Raw genomic sequence first — 18,258 nt, 5'->3', positions numbered from 1 at the left:
TTATTCTTCTTTTTTTCTCTATCTCTCGTATTCCTTTGTTTTCTTATTATTTTTTATCTCTCCGTCCACGTTTTCTCATCCTCTATTTTATATCTCTTCTCTCCTTCTTCTTCTTCTTCACATTTCTCTCCTCACTTGTCTAACAATGGCGGCTCCTGCAACTGATCGCTCTCTCACTCTCACTCAGATCAAGGCTCATATTCCCATTATTTTGGATATGAATCAGGTGAATTATGACATATGGCGTGAGCTCTTCGAGATGCACTGTCATAGCTTCACTTGCCTTGGTCATCTCGACGGCACCTCGGTGTCTGCTGGACCGGATGACACTCAATGGTCTCAGATTGATGGCACCATCAACATGTGGATCTATGGCACTATCTCTGAATCACTTCTCAAGACCGTGTTGAAGACGAAATGCACGGCGCGTGAGATGTGGACCACCATTGAGAATTTTTTTCGTGACAACAAGGAAGCCTGAGCAATTCAACTCGAGAATGAGCTCCGGAATCTTCTAATTGGTGATCTTTTGGTTCATGATTATTGTAAATCTTTCAGTTCAAGTTCTTGTCAAAAAATGTCAATGTGACAATGGTGGAGAATTTAATAATCGTCAAATGCTTGATTTCTTTTCCTCCCAAAGTATTCAAGCTTGTTTTTCTTGTCCTTACACATCCCCTCAAAACGCTAGGGCTGAACGCACTCTTTGCACTATTAACAATCTTGTTAGGTCTCTTCTTTTTCAAGCACAAATGCCCAACACCTACTGGATTGAAGCATTACACATGGCTATTCATCTCTTTAATCTTCTTCCTTCAACAGCTATTGATAACCAAATACCATTCACTCGCCTTTTTAAGAAACCACCTTCTTATAATCATCTTAGAAAATTTTTGCTGCTTGTGTTAACCCAACCTTTTTCCTACTACTCTCAAAAAACTATCTCCTCGTTCTACTCGATCTGTATTTCTCGGGTATCCTACAAACCATCGTGGGTATAGGTGTCTTGATCTTTCTACTCATCGAATAATTATTTCTCGTCATGTTGTCTTCGATGAGGCTACGTTTCTGTTTGCTGCTCCTATCTCATCTCCCGGTGTTCAAAATCACTCTCCCTCTCTGTCTTCTCCACTTTTTCTACATTTACCTCCTTCTCATACTCCGCCACTATCTCCTACGTTCCTAATGGATTCACCGTCTCCTCCACCAGCGTCTCCTACACCGCCGTTGTCACCATCGCCTCCCCCGGTGCCTCCGTCACCGCCGGCTTCAACATCTCCTCCGTCACTACCGGCTTCACCATCTCCTCCTACGGTTTCCACGTCTCCACCGGCTCCTTCTTCTCCTCCACCGTCTCCACCGGTTCCCCCTTCACCGCCAAGTCCGCCTTCGCCTCCAGCTCTGGTTGTATCACAGGCTGCTCCTGTCCCACCTATGCCACAACACATCCAGACCCGAAGCCAAAGTGGTATCACTAAACCGAAACAAATTTTCTCTGTTCATACATGTCACATCTTTCCTCTTTCGCTGCTAATGATCCTTATTGGAAGGGTGCGATGACATCTGAATATGATCCTCAAATAGCGGCAGGCACATGGACCCTTGTGCCACGCCCTAAGGATACAACCATTGTGCATTCCTTGTGGTTGTTTAGTCTTAAGTTTAATGCAGATGGCACCTTGTCTCGTTACAAAGCACGGTTGGTGGCGAATGGGAAATCACAACAAGTTGGTGTAGACTGAGACGAGACTTTCAGTCCAGCCATCAAACCAATAACAATCCGTACTGTCCTTGATCTTGCGGATCGCTCATTACTGACCATTTCACCAACTAGATGTTAAAAATGCGTTCCTACATGGAAATCTCGAGGAAACCGTTTACATGCACCAGCCACCCGGTTTCATTGATCAAGCAAAACCAAACCATGTATGCCTTCTCAAGAAGTCGTTATACGGTCTCAAACAATCACCAAGGGCATGGTATCACCGCTTTTCTCACTATGCTACCAAACTCGGTTTTAAAAACAGTAAGAGCGATGCATCTCTATTTGTGTATCGTCGGGGCAATGATCTTGCATACCTTTTGCTCTACGTCGATGATATCATACTTACCGCCTCTTTCGATGTTATCCTCAGGTCAATTCTCTCCTCTCTCAAATCTGAATTTTTAATGACTGATCCTGGTTTACTTCACTATTTTCTTGGAAGTGCCGTTCGCAGGGACAACAATGGTTTGTTTCTCAGCCAACATAACTATGCCGCCGATATCCTACATCACGCAAATATGTCCAACTGCAAACCCGCTACAACTCCAGTCGACACATCCGCCAAACTTCATGCTACAGTTGGACCACCTGTTGCTGATCCCTCGTTATATCGTAGTCTCGCTGGCGCCCTACAATATTTCACCTTCACTAGACCAGACATCGCATATGCCGTTCAACAAAGTTTTCTCTATATGCATCATCCTCGGGAACCTCACTTCACTTCAATGAAGCGCATTCTTCGGTATCTAAAGGGAACCATTTCAGAAGGCTTACACATCACTCGCTCAAAAGCAACAACTCTCACAGCTTATACCGATGCGGATTGGGTAAGCTGCCCCAATATTCGCCGCTCAACTTCTGGTTTTGCCGTCTTTCTTGGTGAGAACCTTATTTCATGGTCTTGCAAACATCAACCCAGTGTTTCACGCTCAAGCGCAGAAGCTGAGTACCATTGTGTGGCCAATGTGGTAGCTGAAACCATATGAATACATAATTTTATCTTGTAACTACATTTTCCTCTTACCACCGCAACACTGGTTTACTGTGATAATGTAGGTGCTGTCTACCTCTCCACGAACCCGATTCAGCACCAACGCACCAAACATATCGAGTTAGATATCTTATTTTTCCATGAAAGGGTCGCATTGGGTCAGGTTCGTGTTCTACATGTTCCATCCTCCCATCAATATGCTGATATTTTCACCAAAGGCCTCCCCACTTCTTTATTCAACGACTTCAAATCCAGGCTTAGAATAGAATAGGAATTCATATATTCCTTTGTGTATATTAGAAAGTAGTGTTAATAGCCTCTAATGGCTCTCTTGTACAATCTCTCCTATATAATCTCTTCAATACAATATTACCAATCTATCGATTGGATTAACCTAATACATACTATTGGCATCTCAAGAGTTAGACGTACATAAATTAACCTGAATATTATGCTGCATGCACATACTTAATTGATATATAAGCTTTTTTTTATATCCACAATAAAACATATTTGAATAAAACCTTTTATTAATATCATAAAAAGCACATATTTTTGTGATAAGCTAATTAATAATGGGAACACTAGTATCACTATATTTGAAAGAATCTTGAGATATAATATTAGGATTGCAACAACAACTACCAGTGGTTGAGCTAAAGTCCATGAGTACACAAGCCCCTCCTTTGTATGCTTGTGATATGCAAGCTACATGGCATGATGTTGTGTCCGCACATACCCCCGGTAGACATGGTATCATTTGTCCTGGTTAGTACATAAGCATACACATTGATAAGATTTTAAGTATAAACTATCAATATCTTGAAATGCCCTTTAAATAAAAATAAAAAAAATCTAATGATCTAAAAGTTATGACCTTAAATATTTGAAGTTCCTATATAAAAAACACAAATAGTGACTTTTGTTCTTGGAGGCATTGAAATATTTTTCGTATCATAGTAAATATACAGGACAAAATATTTTCTTTTTGACATTTTTTTCTTTTGACCCAAAGCAAATGTTTCAATAGAAAATTCATCTAGGAATTTTGTCTAAGAAAATACATTTTTTTTTCTAATTCCAAAATACATTAGTTTTAATGAGAAATATTACCAAGTTCAATAAATATCAGTGATTACTCAAGAATAACTTACATTATTATACATACATAAGACGATAAGTAACATTTCAAGTAAATTATATATTAGAATATTGACATTCAAACTAATAATTTAATTATAATTTGTAAGACTTTTTAAGAAAATTTATATTGTATTTTTGTGTCAAGCGACTTTAACTTATCTGGTAAAAAAAACCAATTGTTTCTGGCAAATACAGCTCAATTTTTCTGCATGATAATGTGAAAACATAAGAATTTTGCATATGTAATCATCAAAATTTTATTAAATAAACGTGTTACCTGAAATCATCGACAACAAAGAGAGAGTAGACACAATTAACACAAGTAATAGAAAAGATGAAAATTTATATGTTGCCATATTTTATGTTGGGAAAGGCTCTTTGATGGAGTAAATGGTAGAAGAGAATTTATAAGATATTTTTAAATGATTGTGTTGATATATGAGTCTATATATATATATATATATATATATTCATTACACAACAATTTTTATTTAAAGTCTTATTTATTTGGTCAAAGGGCTTGAGATATTTATTAATTGATAAATGGGTCAATAGAGAAATAAATACTTTCCATTTATAGTTTTATTTGTTTGGTCAAAGGGTTTGAGATATTTATTAATTGACTATTTGTTTGGTCAAAGGGTTTGGGTTATTTTATTTTATATTTTTTTTTGTGTGCACCAAACTTATAATTGATTAACTTGCAGTTACAACGATAACACAACTTGGAAGCAATAGGATAGAAGGTTAAAATCATGGATAATAACCAGAAACTTCTTCCAAGGGGCTTCCAAAGTGATCGGTTTGAAGTCGATCGTAAAGTCCGACTTCGGCAAGCCATACCTCTATCTGTGTCGAAGAACGGCACAAGCGTGAAAACCTCGGGAATGACGCATGAGAGGATATTTGGCCAAAAGAATACGTAGGCCACGTTTCTCCATTGCCTTAAATGGCCAACCACCCCACCTTCCATACATTCCCAGGTTTGTCATTATTAATTTTCTGTCAAGTCCAACGCTTTTGATGTTTCTTTACTTTGTATTGGCTGGTCGAAAACAAAGTAGCGATATCTCTTGGTTGGGTTGATAGGTATCTTTGTCGAGCTTGATGGTAAAGCTATCATGTGTTTCATCCAAGGAAGTCTGTCTCAAACAATTAAATGATGATGGCCAGCTCTTCCCAGAAGAATTCACTCATCGGTTATCGTTGATGGCAGAAGATAATATTGGACCGTTGCATGCGTCTTGTTTGGTGAGTTTGTCGAGGACGCACATCATCGCTTGCTTCTTGGTGGTCAACGGGATAAATCCTAGAATTTATATAAATTAAAGTAGTAATTGTTTTCTTAAATATGTGTTAGTATTTGCCAATTACTACTAAAAAAATGTGTAGCCACTATACCCTATAATCCATGGCTGTAAATCTTATTAGCTATATATGAATTGCCATGTACTAAATCTGATTCCCTAAAGCCTTCCTGTTATTTTTATTTATGTTGGTCTGCATTATCAATTGACTTGTATCTTCGTCTCTAATTTCGTACTAGGAGATAACCCGTGCTAATGCACAGATTCCCTTTTTCGAATAATTAATAAATAAATTATAATTTTATTTAATTTAAAAATATCTTCTTATTTTGAGATTGTGTTTATTTTTCATATTGTAAATGTTAAATAAATCTAATTTTTTTACTTCCACCTAGCCGATGTGAGACGTTTTACATTCATTTTTGTTTTATCGATTTGTAGTATACGTCTGTTTTAAAAACTTTAAATTGCAGCATCTACGAAAAAAACTGTTTTTAGTATTTATATGTTTTATATAAAAATTTACACACATGTAAAGATAATTTGTGTTTATAAATATAAGTTTATACATATTTTTTTGATAAATTTCAAATTTTATAGTGACTTTTTGATAAAATTAGAAAGAGAAGTATTTTTAAAAAGTGGTATTGGAAAAGGGGTATTTTTGAAATTCCCCCTATATATTAACTTTTAAAAGTATTAATTTTAAAACTTTATTTTGGTGTAGTGGTTAAGTTAACATTTTAGTCCACAGACCACAATATATAATACAAGTTTAAACCTTACAAACTACCTTTTCCTTTTCTTCTTTGTTTTTGAAGCAAAGATTTGTCAAGAAGGTTTACTATTAAAAAAAAATCATTAGAGTTTAAATAATATTTAAAATTTTAAATAATATATTTTTCATAAAATTTTAATACAAAAACGTAAGTTCATAATTTGAAAACCTCAAAAACAAATTCATGATTACTAAGTTTCTAAATTACTAAAATTTATAAAAGAATAATTTTTAAAAGATTTATTTTAAAATTTTTGGGGTGGCACTGCCCTCATAATTATAAAATTTATATGTTTTTTATTTGAGATAAAACATCTTAAGGAATTAAAAAATAATTGCAAAAACATATTAATATTCAGTTTGTGTTTACGTTTCTGATTTTTTTGGAGAGAATTTCAAAAATACCCCTTTTCCAATATCACTTTTTAAAAATACCACTCTTTCTAATTTTATCAAAAAGTCACTATAAAATTTCAAATTTATCAACAAAATATGTGTAAGCTTATATTTATAGACACAAATTATCTTTATATGTGTGTAAATATATATATATATATATATTTCATAAATACCGTTTAAATACCTTTTAAAAACCTTTTAAAAATCATTTAAAAACCTTATACAAACTTTGTAAATCTTATAAAACCCTTATAAAAACCTTATAAATGACGTTTAGAACCTTTTAAAACCTTACAACTATTTGTATTTAGTCTCGCAGTAGTAAAAATGATCTTGATGTACTTTATCAACCATATAAAAGTTTATAATTTTCCATATTTGAAAAGGGGTATTTTTGAAAATAGATAGAAAAGAGGGGTATTTTTAAAAAGGGGTACACCAAAAGGGGTATTTCTCCAAAATTCTCATTTTTTTTAAGAAGTCCACATGAATCTGTTTTCTAAAATTTATAGAGCAAGAGTAAACGTTAGAATATGTATTCTATTTTTTTTTGTAGAATAAAGAGGAAAGTATAGAATATGTATTCTAAATTTTTTTAATAATTGGAATTCTAAATACCGTAGAAAAAAAAAGTTACTTCTAATTTTTTTTAGAACATGAAGAATGCGTAGAATACATAATCTAAATTTTATAGAATATGTAGAGTGTATAGAATACACATTCTAATTATAGAAAGTGTATTCTAAAATTCATAGATTAAATTTTATCTAACCAAAAAAGCAATAAAAACATATTTTGACATTATAAGTGTCATCAAGTATTCTTCATCATTTTTTCTATGCATTGTAGTCAATTTTATTTGAAAATTTTGTTTAAATCTAATGTAAAGGATAAGTTAGGAATAATTAACATATATCCATAGAATGCATAGATGGACAAATGTTTAAATATTTATCCTTTATTTTTTATTTCCCCTTTTATATTTATAGAAAATCATATTCGTGTTTGCCATTTTGGCAGGTGAAACAAATATTGAATGCTTTCCTTTGTGAATCTAAAATGATGATGACTAATGATACAATAGAGATGACACTTGATAAGCTTTACTTCTTGTTTATTACGGCTTTGATTTCTATGAGAATAAACACTCTTGAAGAATTTTGAGTCATTTTATTTTCTTGAACAGTCATTTGAGGATGCAGATATGGGAAAACAGTTTTTCATACCTGCAAAATTGCAATGTGTTGAATTCATACATCGAACTATTTATTCTGCCTAAAAATACATTAATTTTAAAATAATTTGAATTCCAAACATAAACTTCAATTTTTGTGCCTAAACATACCAAAACCATTTTAGTGCTTAACTCTGTTAACCTTCCGTTTAGCCAATATGACGTGGAAGTCATGTATATTGATAATATCAAAACGACGTTGTTTGAATAAAACTAAAAACCATTGCCACAAGCTAGGCGTGAACCCACAAAGTCTAAAACCCCAAAAACCCGTCTCTAACCACTCGACCATATGTAATTATTGTAATTTAGTAAACAAACATTTATTATATATTTTTTAGCCACTTCTTCTTCCCAACCATCACCGAAATATGTAAACCTCAAATTCTGAAATACAGCATCTTCCTCTCTTCTTTTACACTATTTTTCAATGATTTGATAAAACCCTTATATGTTTATGTGTTTTGTTGTAGTCTTTGTGAAGCTAGGTTTGGCGAGATCCACTTATAATCTAATTGTTCTCCAATCGATTTGTATCTGGGTGTATTCACAAATCTTGTATACTTTCAAAATCAACTCTAATTTGGAAGCAATTTGAGTTTTCAAGTCAAAGCTAATGAATAACTGAGTGTTAAATTCCCTCTGACATCATATTTTTTTTTTTTTTTTTTTTTTGAGATGAGATGAGGAATGATGGTTGGGGAGAAGAAGAAGAGTGACTAGAGAAGATATAATAAATGTTTATTTACTAAATTACAATAATTATATATGGCGAGTGGTTAGAGAAAGGTTGTCGGAACTTCACATGAATAAAATTACATCATATTGATCTCCTATGCAGACGTGGCTTCCACGTCATATTTACTAAATGGGAGGTTAACAGAGTTAAGAAACATGTTTTGGTATGTTAAGGCACAAATATTGAAGTTTAGGTTTGGAAGTCATATTATTTTAAAGTTATGTATTTTTAGGCACAATGGATAGTTCGATGTATGAATTCAACACAGTGCAATCGGGATGGAAAGATTGATAAGACATAATGGAGAAATCTAATTTCTTGATAAAAAAAGTCCGTCTTTGCTTAATATCATGACTCTTTCCTAGATGACACTATGATATATTTGACAAATTTTGCCTCTATTTTCTAAATTTTGAGAACTGAAAACTCAATTTTAGGGATTTAACCACGAAGTTTACAAAAATTTTCATTAACTCAAAGGTGGAAGAGATTGCAACATGAAGAAACAAGAAAAGTTCGCTTATAGAGACCAAATTGTGGACCAATAACAAGAACAAGATTGATTTCAAAAAATGTTATGTAGCTCTGAGACCCCGGTTTGCGGAGAGGTAGGGTTAAATTGTGAGAACCCGGTTTGCGGAGAATGAATTGATTTGGCCACCTATGTCAACAAAGTGCACTTATCTTTTTCAGTCAAGGGTCCTGAGAGTAGTCAAAGGATGGATGACCTTCTGGGAAGTGATTGTCAGAATTGTGTGAGTTAGGCCAAAACACAGGAAAAGATCATGTGGTGATTTGTAGGGTCGGCAAACAAGTCTTTATGCTTCCCATACTTAGCAAACCGGCCGTCGGATATTGGTGGGCTCACGGGCCTAGTGAGAGGACATGAGGCACATTACGAGAGGTGAAACCATGGGTTGAGAATGAACATGGGGTCCACTGAAAAAGTTGACTGTCCGGTCGTTACAGTAGTAGTATCGGTTTTTATTTCCTAGGTAGTTTTTAGTCTATGAGTTTTAATGTCATGTAATTCATTACTTTTAGCTCTCTCCTGGTTAACAGTTTTGAATATTAAGTTGTAGTTCTATGGAAGATTAATATAAAAAAACACAATTTCTTATTAAAGATTTGATTGTGTCCATACTTATTCCAACATTAACAAGAAACCATATTGAAACACTGTTAAAAAGAAGAAATTTTCTTAGAAGATCTTGAAATGCCATTAAAAATTGAAATCAAACAAGACCTAGATTTAGTGTAACCAATCAAAGCGAATTGAATAAACCAAAATTTTGGGGAAAAGGCCAAGAGAGCCCAACAAACCTAATTTATTTAGCCAAGAGAGCCCAACAAACCTAATTTATTTAGGTGCCAAATGAAAACCGCCAAAAGTCTTCTCCCGTGACCATAACTATATGGGTTAGAGCTAATTGGTTGAGTATGATTATTTGAAACATGACTTTGAGGTTGAGTTTCACCGCTCATATTCGTTGTTTGCTTCGTTGTCGGAAGACTCATAAACTTATGTGTTCTATGCAAATGGGTAGAAGAATCTCCACAAGAATCATCTTATTGTGGCGTTGGAGATTCTAAGAGGCCATTTTACTTCTACAAATGGGGGAGGTCAGTTTATATAGTCTTTGTGGTTTTTATAAAGGATCACACTTTTAAGTGTTAACGTCATATGTTTTGATTCTTCAGGATATAAATATATATTATGGGGTTTGATTGCAGGAGGAGTCTTGGCAAGCAAGTTTTATCCACGACAACCATGGCTATTCTCTTTTTTTTCTGAAATTTGCAAGTTGTTTCACATTTTCTTACTTCTTCGGTGTATGAATTTGGCGATTCTAATAGAACATGAACTTGGCGAATTTAGTTGAGTTTTTTTTTCTCCCAAATCTGAGCAAATAGTACAACATATTAGTACAATATGTTGTTTTTTTTGTTTTTACTGTTTTAAGTTCTTGATGAGACACTAAACATACAGAAAATTAATGCTCTAAACTGCGACCTACACGGAGCTTAAGCGGATTCTATACGCATATAGCGACCAAGCATCCCAAATGTGAGCTATGCGGTAGTTTAGGTGGTTTTATATAATCTGGACTCCTAAAAGCGTTCAAGCAGACATTACGTCAACTAGGAGGATGCTTGAATGGATTCTAGGCCGTCTATTAAGGAAAACATTTACGATAGTTATATAAAAAGATATTTAGGGGAAAACTGTCTTCACCTTCCATTAATAAGAGATAGTATATATAGGAATACAATTTGGTAAACAATTAAAACTTAAGGAATAAGTAAGTCTAGAACATTCTAGAAATTAGGTTAATGGGCATCCACTAAATCATACATAATACTTCCCCTTGGATGTCCATTATAATTGAATAGTTGTAAATGCGCGTAAGATGTTGCCTCATTAAAAATTTAACTAGGAAAACCTAGTCGAAGAAATCATGTTTAAGCGATAAAGAGTGCATCGTATTTACTCCCCCTAATGAGTGCATTTAATCAAGATGCTTGAGACGACATAATCAAAGAAGATGAACTAATTTCTTGAAAGTAGCCTTGGTGAATAAGTGAACATTAACATCTCCATTCCCTTAAAGTTCATGTGTGAAAAAGAACTTTGGTAAGATGTGTTTCATTCTATCACCTTTAATATATCATTCCTTCAGTTGTGTGATGCATGCAATATTGTCTTCATACATAACCGTTGGAGCTTCTTTCCTTTCAAATATACACTACTCTATCCGTATATGTTATACGACTAAGCATACCCATACAAACTCGGGATTGGCTTCATGAATAGCTAGAATCTCTGTATGGTTAAAAGAAGTGGCAACATTGGTTTACTTCACAGCTTGCTGATATATTGTGTTTTTATGGGTTTTAAATCTTTATTTTCTCTTTTATTTTATAACTTTTATTGAGTCAAAGTGTGTTTTTAGAGTCTTTTAGTTCATTATAGAGTCATAACAGGTTTTAGGTTGCTTTGGAATAAAACGGGCCGTTTTGGGATACAAACACACATTTGAAGATATAGATTCATGTAAAAGTGTCAGATGTTTGGGATCATATGGACAACTTTACCCCGTTAGATCTTTCTCATATTTTTAAACAACATGGAAACAGATGTTAGATTTCATCTTCAAGTTATTTCAAGGAAATCTAACGGTGCATTCAAGAGTTACACCCGATTTCGTGAATACATGTCATTTTAACGAGTAGTTGAAGCAGATGCAGATTTGAAACCTGAGAGTGCCAGACCGATCGGTTCACACCCTGATACAAGATTCGAATCACTCCAACTTTAGATCACTTGATGATCAAGAGATTCAAAGCTTAGCTTGCGGAAGATGGAATTCACGAGCTGGCTCTAACGCATTCTCTCGTGAATCAAGGGGTGGTACAGGGGATAGTTCAGGTGATTGACTCGCTCAATCGGTGGGATAATCGACTCACTAGATCAATGGAAGAATGATGGATGTTGAATCACACAAAAAACTTAATCTGCAGGTTTCTAAAGAACTAAGTGACTCACTCACAAAGAACTAAAGAAGAAGATTGACAAAGACTCAAACTTTGACAAGAAGAATACTTTCTATTACTTTAAATTGATCAAGGGTAATTACAAATGAACAAGCTAATGAGCTTATATAGGCTCAGCTACATGTGCTAAGAATGTAAAACAAGAAACAAATCGCACAAAATTAATTACACTTGCCGTTTGGACTTTATGAACCAAATCGGCAAAATAAGGCAAGTAGAGAGATGCCTTGAGTCTTGAAAGCTTGGGTGCGAATCCATGACTCTTTGGGGTGTCTACTTTCATTGTAGGAAGCTTCAATACGTGCATAAGTGAATAAGGAAGGATTCTTTGCAGCTTGATCTCCTTTTGCTCCATGTATGGTAAGTCGTGACTCATCGGCTTCTTGTGTGGTAAGGTGTACCAAAGATCGTGTGGGACAAGTCTTTGGACTTGGGTCTTCTCTTGGGATGTTCTACATGGGCTGGGGCCTTGTAGTGAATTAAATGACTGTGTGGGCTCCCTTCATGTCTGATCTAAGTGTTAAAAGATTTCAAATCCTCACAGCTCGCAATCTGGTGTAGTTCAACCAGTCGGTCAGCGAGTAGTTCAGCATGTTCATCAGCGAGTATATCAGAATGTACATCAGCTATCATCTTTGAATCATATGGATGGTGAATGATTCCTTGATGACTTGATGTTGCCTCATTAAAAACCTTTCTAGGTAAACACATTGGGAAAAACCCTAGATAAGGGAAAAAGAGTGCAACAGTCATCAACCAATGATAAGGTGATTTGACTTGCTGATTTTTTATCCCTCTTGAACTATCAGACTTCTTAAGGTTGATATCATGGTGAATGATTAACCCTTCGCCTTGTACTTGATCAGAACTCCAGTTAGACAAAGATTCTCCAAAATTCTCCATGTAGACCAGTTTGGTGTGCTCCCGGTCTGATCTAGTTTTGATGTCCGCATCATACCCTCTCCCTTGAAAAAATTTCGACCTCGAAACTGTACAATCTGCTCCAAGAGAAAGCAAGTTAGTTTTCATGCGATTTTGAGAGTTCAATGTCTTACCTTGGTATTGTTGTGGCTTTATGATGCATGGTGCATCAGGTGGCTCTCCTTTGAGCAAGAAATATTAGATCACTCCTTGGTTTTGATCTAGTACAACGGTTGATGGTGTAACGTGGTTAGCTTCTTCTCGGGTTTTTGCTTGAGCTTTGAAATCCGGCGGTTCCTCTTTGATTAAGAAAGAACTTGGGACACTCATAGTCTCCATTAGGGATGGTGTGATGACCAATGGCGCTGGTTTACTCCGGGTCTGATTTTGATTCAAGCGTTTCTTCATCTTCGGTGAATCGCCTTTATGATCCTCATTCGTACCTGCAATGTTGTTGACAATTTTGGCAAAGAACAAGTGCATTAATAAAGTCATGGGACCAATATAAACATGTAAACATTGATGGGCTGAACCATTTCTTTTTTCATAAAGTGTATCAATAAGTATGTCACAAAGTGTATCAACTAATCGATATGATTTAAAACAAGAAACTAATTCCATTGGTTTATTTAAATGACCTACATTTTTGTCATACTCAATAAAGTTTAACAAGTTCATAATCACATCATTCAAATTATTAGAAATAAATCAAAATAATGGGTTACTTACTTGACATGGTTCTTCGGTGACTGTATCTATCAAAATCAACAAGGTTGATTGATTTGATGACTGGTCAGGTGGTTCTTCTTGTAGTAGAATTTTTTTGGTGCTAACTTCATCATCTTTAGTAGCTGGTAAACACATCTTAGGCTCTTGATTTGGATGTATGTGCTTTGCTAGTTTCTCCGATTGATCCACATTCAATATCCTTTGGGATGTGGTCTCTCGTTCATCATGATACTCTTTTATGGTACATGTATCTTTCTTGAAACTTAAGAATAAAATCAAGTACATTATACTTGAAATATAATAATTTAAAACAAAGTGTTTGAAGCTACGATTAGTTATTAAATTATTCTAATATCGAACAATATCGTAGGTTTCACTTATTAGGATACCATGTAAGGTTTTTGGCATTAACTCAACCTTAATGAGTGTGATCTTTGAATTAAGATCAGATGATGTTGAACATAGTTGAGCCTTCACACGTGCTTCAACAGTTGCTTGCTCACACATCTTATTTTCGCAAACTTGTGATGACGTTTTTTCTGAAAGTTGCTCCTCAAAGCTTATATCATTCTCAATTTCCCTTGGAGTTGCTACATGGTGGTTTAATTCTTCATCCTTGTCATCCATAATATGACTTAGACCTGCGTCAATAACCTTTGGCAAAGACAAGCGCAGGTTTCACTAGACAATCATTTGAGTTTGATGCATTTGGTTTTAACTCTATTGATGTGATATGTTCTACATGTCGTTTTGGACATGATGCAGCAAAATGACATCTTTTATGACACCTATAACATGTTAGTTCGTTTGGTTTTAAACAATTAGAAGACTTACCTTGCTCGGGTATGTCTTGCGGCTTAAGTGAATGTATTGGGCATGACACTTCCTTTTCACCTGTACCTTTTTCATTCTTCTTAGATGAAAGCAAGTGTATCACTGGTCAACTTGTTGATAAACATTAAGCTTAGAGGTTGTGGAACTTACCTTGGCGGGTGACATATCCGCGTTTTGATTGGAACTAACACATTGATGTGATGTAGTCTCTCGGCTTGGTTCCTTTGAAGGGTAAGTGTTTTGACTAGGCTGGGACATCATTTGTGGTGCATATCTCTCCCTCATAATCAGCTTTAGTTGTCCCCCCGTTTTCAGTGATGGCTCCTTGTACCATACTTTATCTTTTTCCTCTATGTTCCACCAACGTTTTGCTCTTCCCATGAGCTGTCCAAGACAGTAGTTGAGCCTCTCTTCTTTAGGAATGGAATAATACCTAAAGTACTTGTCCATGTTGATTTCCCATTGTAGATAATCTCTTTCATGTCCTGCAAACTTAAAACATTCAAGTCCAAAATACTCATAATTATTGTTCAGAGATAACCTGAATTTTTGTCTTGTTGGTTCGGGTGGAATTGGATAGCAACGGGTCTCTTCTAGCACCATGTTTTAGCTCGCCTCCTCTTAACTTACTGGTCCTTGCGTCTCTCTCAGCTAGGGGATCACGTTTACCACTTGGATGTGGTTCAAAACGAATTGATGATCGTTGACTCACTTCCTGTACTACTCGTGGGTTTGTACAGAAGTAGTTGTCTCTTGATTTTGTTTGACGTGAGGCTGTAGGGACTCGGTGTAATAACAGGTGATGGTCGGTCTTCTCTTCATGCCTTGGAAGACGTCGATAAGGGTAGTTCTTCGTTGTCGCTCTTTTATTTCCCATGTCTTCTTTCCTCTTAAGATAATCTTCTTTTCCGTAAAAAGACATAATTTGGGTCAATGGGGATTTTGTACCATGGCTGGAAAAATCATCATTAAATTTAATCCATGCTTTAGAATAGCCTTTATTGGTATTGTATGAGTCAGGCGGTTCCGGTTCTGGTGCTTCATGGCCAGGTTCATCTCTTGAATCAGAAGCTGAACTATCATCTCGTTGCCACGAGATCGTTCCAAAATTGTCTTCCTCATCCGTCGTGACTTGGTAAGGCTCTTCTTCTTGAAGTTCTTCATCTGAGTAAAACTCAACAAACTCCATATTTGCTCTGGTCTTTGTGATTGAAGAGTCTTGCACAAGCAAAAGAAAGATGTATCAAAAGTAAATAAAAAGATAAGGAAAATAATAGAAATAGAATATTTTTTTTCTTTTTATAAATAAATCCGAATTATTCAAAGAGAAAAAAGGAAAAATTCAGTTTTTATTTTCTTTTCTGGTTTTATAAAAAATAAAATTCGATATCATTTTTTTTTTATAACAAAAAAATGATTTCTATGGCTTTTTCTTTTAATAAATCTGAAATAAATAAGAAATGAAGTAAATCAAACTTTTTTTTTGATAAAATACTGAAGCAAATAACAAGAATAAAGTAAGAAAAAAATTATTTTTATTTCGTTATATATATATATATAGATAATAAGAAAAATAGAAAAACAAATATAGGTTGAAAAGATACAACCTTGAGGATAGGAGCTTTTGAAGCTCTGATACCAGATGATACAAGATTGGAATCACTCCAACTTTAGATCACTTGATGATCAAGAGATTCTAAGCTTAGCTTGCGGAAGATGGAATTCACGAGCTGGCTCTGAAGCATTCTCTCGTGAATCAAGGGGTGGTACATGGGATAGTTCAGGTGATTGACTCGCTTAATCGGTGGGATAATCGACTCACTAGATCAATGGACGAATGAAGGATGTTGAATCACACAACAAACTTAATCCGCATGTTTCTAAAGAACTAAGTGACTCACTCACAAAGAACTAAAGAAGAAGATTGACAAAGACTCAAACTTTGACAAGAAGAATACTTTCTATTACTTTAAATTGATCAAGGGTAATTACAAATGAACAAGATAATGAGCTTATATAGGCTCAGATACACGTGCTAAGAATGTAAAACAAGAAACAAATCGCACAAAATTAATTACACTTGCCGTTGGGACTTTATGAACCAAATCGGCAAAATAAGGCAAGTAGAGAGATGCCTTGAGTCTTGAAAGCTTGGGTGCGAATCCATGACTCTTTGGGGTGTCTAGGTTTATTGTAGGAAGCTTCACCACGTGCATAAGTGAATACGGAAGGAGTCTTTGCAGCTTAATCTCCTTTTGCTCCATGTATGGTAAGTCGTGACTCATCGGCTTCTTGTATGGTAAGGTGTACCATAGATCGTGTGGGACAAGTCTTTGGACTTGGGTCTTCTCTTGGGATGTTCTCCATGGGCTGGGGCCTTGTAGTGAATCAAATGACTGTGTGGCTGATCTAAGTGTTAAAAGATTTCAGAATGTACATCAGCTATTGTCTTTGAATCATATGGATGGTGAATGATTCCTTTATGACTTGATGTTGCTTCATTAAAAAACTTTCTAGGTAAACCCATTGCGAAAAACCCTAGATTAGGGAAAAAGTGTGCAACAGTCATATACCAATGATAAGGTGATTTGACTTGCTGATTTTTGATCCCTCTTGAACTATCGGACTTCTTAAGGTTAATATTATGGTGAATGATTAACCATTTGCCTTGTACTTGATCAGAACTCCATTTAGACAAAGATTCTCCAAAATTCTCCATGGAGACCAGTTTGGTGTGCTACTGGTCTGATCTAGTTTTGATGTACGCATCACACCCGTACCAATCAATCCCTTACCTCTGAAGCTTATTTGGACCCATCTTCGATCCAAAACAGACCCAACTTGCCTCCTATTGTTTTTATACCCTAGGCTCGACTTTTTAGCAGATATCCTTCATTTTTGTAAGTTAAAAACATTGTTCTTTGGTTTGTAAGCAACATTGGGAGAAGAATCCATCGTTTTTGATAAATTGGAGAAGAATTCTAAACCCTTTTCCTTTATATTTTCTTTCATATCCTTTTGTGTTATTTTCTGCAATATATGTGAGTAGATTATCAATTGGGTTTTAGGGTTCTAAGTAGAAGATTCAATGAATTAGTGGTTTGATAGCTTCAATGAATTCTTATTATATGGTTCTTCAATTTCAAGTTCTTAATGCTAGTATATGATTGATCACCCTGTTTTAGGACTTAGACTTTTATTTGTTTCAGAGATGTTCGGTGAAATGCATGAATGAGTCTTAATTGAGCATTGTATTCTAGTCTGCGGAAGTTGATGTTAAAATGCATTGTGAACAAAATGAACCAGTTTATAATGCCAATTTGACTAGAAAATTACAAATGAGATTTTAGTAATTAAATAGTTAAATTTAGTGGTTAATGTTTTGAGAAAAAATTGATCTAAATTTATGTTCATGTTCATGAATAGTTCTTTACGTCTGATTCCTTGCTGCGTTTATTCACTAGTCATTGTTCTTTGAAATACCCTCATGTCCACTGTTTTTAATTCATAAGTTTAATCTTTTCGCTTTAGCTAAGAATGAGTCTCGCAAGTCTTTAGTGTAACCTTCCTCCTTGTTATCGTTCCTGCATATACTTTATTTCGGTTAAGTTATCGGGTTAAATACTCGAGTAATCAATTGAAAAGATATAGTAGTATCGATACATGTAAATACATATCGCGTTTGTAAACGACCATTATGGGTATGAGATAAGTATTTTGCATCTGCAAAACCAATCAAATCTCTTTTGGGTTAGAATTGAATATACCCATGTCTTTCCTTCCTTTGACGTAACAAAGTCTATGATCAATCTGATTCAGTGCTCCCGGCTTACATCCATGCCGTAATCTTGCTAGTAAATTTT

The 18,258-nt window shown here is 34.9% G+C and overlaps 2 protein-coding genes and 1 pseudogene across 2 annotated transcripts; all 3 read right to left on the bottom strand.

Moving 5' to 3' along the window:
• Positions 1-1,154: 1,154 nt before the first annotated feature.
• LOC111828986 (PE-PGRS family protein PE_PGRS26-like) lies at positions 1,155-1,448 on the bottom strand. Its single transcript, XM_023777580.1, has one exon. The coding sequence runs from the start codon at positions 1,446-1,448 to the stop codon at positions 1,155-1,157; it is 294 nt and encodes a 97-aa protein (XP_023633348.1).
• Positions 1,449-3,274: 1,826 nt separating this feature from the next.
• On the bottom strand, positions 3,275-4,266 carry LOC17875273 (putative defensin-like protein 83). Its single transcript, XM_023777711.1, has 2 exons — positions 4,177-4,266; positions 3,275-3,521 (listed from the first exon to the last, which is right to left on the bottom strand). Exons 1-2 carry the CDS (start codon positions 4,253-4,255, stop codon positions 3,322-3,324), a joined length of 279 nt encoding a protein of 92 aa, XP_023633479.1. The 5' UTR covers positions 4,256-4,266; the 3' UTR covers positions 3,275-3,321.
• Positions 4,267-12,096: 7,830 nt separating this feature from the next.
• On the bottom strand, positions 12,097-13,315 carry LOC111828985 (annotated as a pseudogene).
• Positions 13,316-18,258: the final 4,943 nt, after the last annotated feature.

This window comes from Capsella rubella, unplaced genomic scaffold, assembly GCF_000375325.1.
Source record: "Capsella rubella cultivar Monte Gargano unplaced genomic scaffold, Caprub1_0 scaffold_8, whole genome shotgun sequence".
In the NCBI taxonomy this organism is placed as follows: Eukaryota; Viridiplantae; Streptophyta; class Magnoliopsida; order Brassicales; family Brassicaceae; genus Capsella; species Capsella rubella.
Note: the sequence above shows the minus strand (reverse complement) of the source record. Positions and strands in the feature narration are given on the sequence as shown.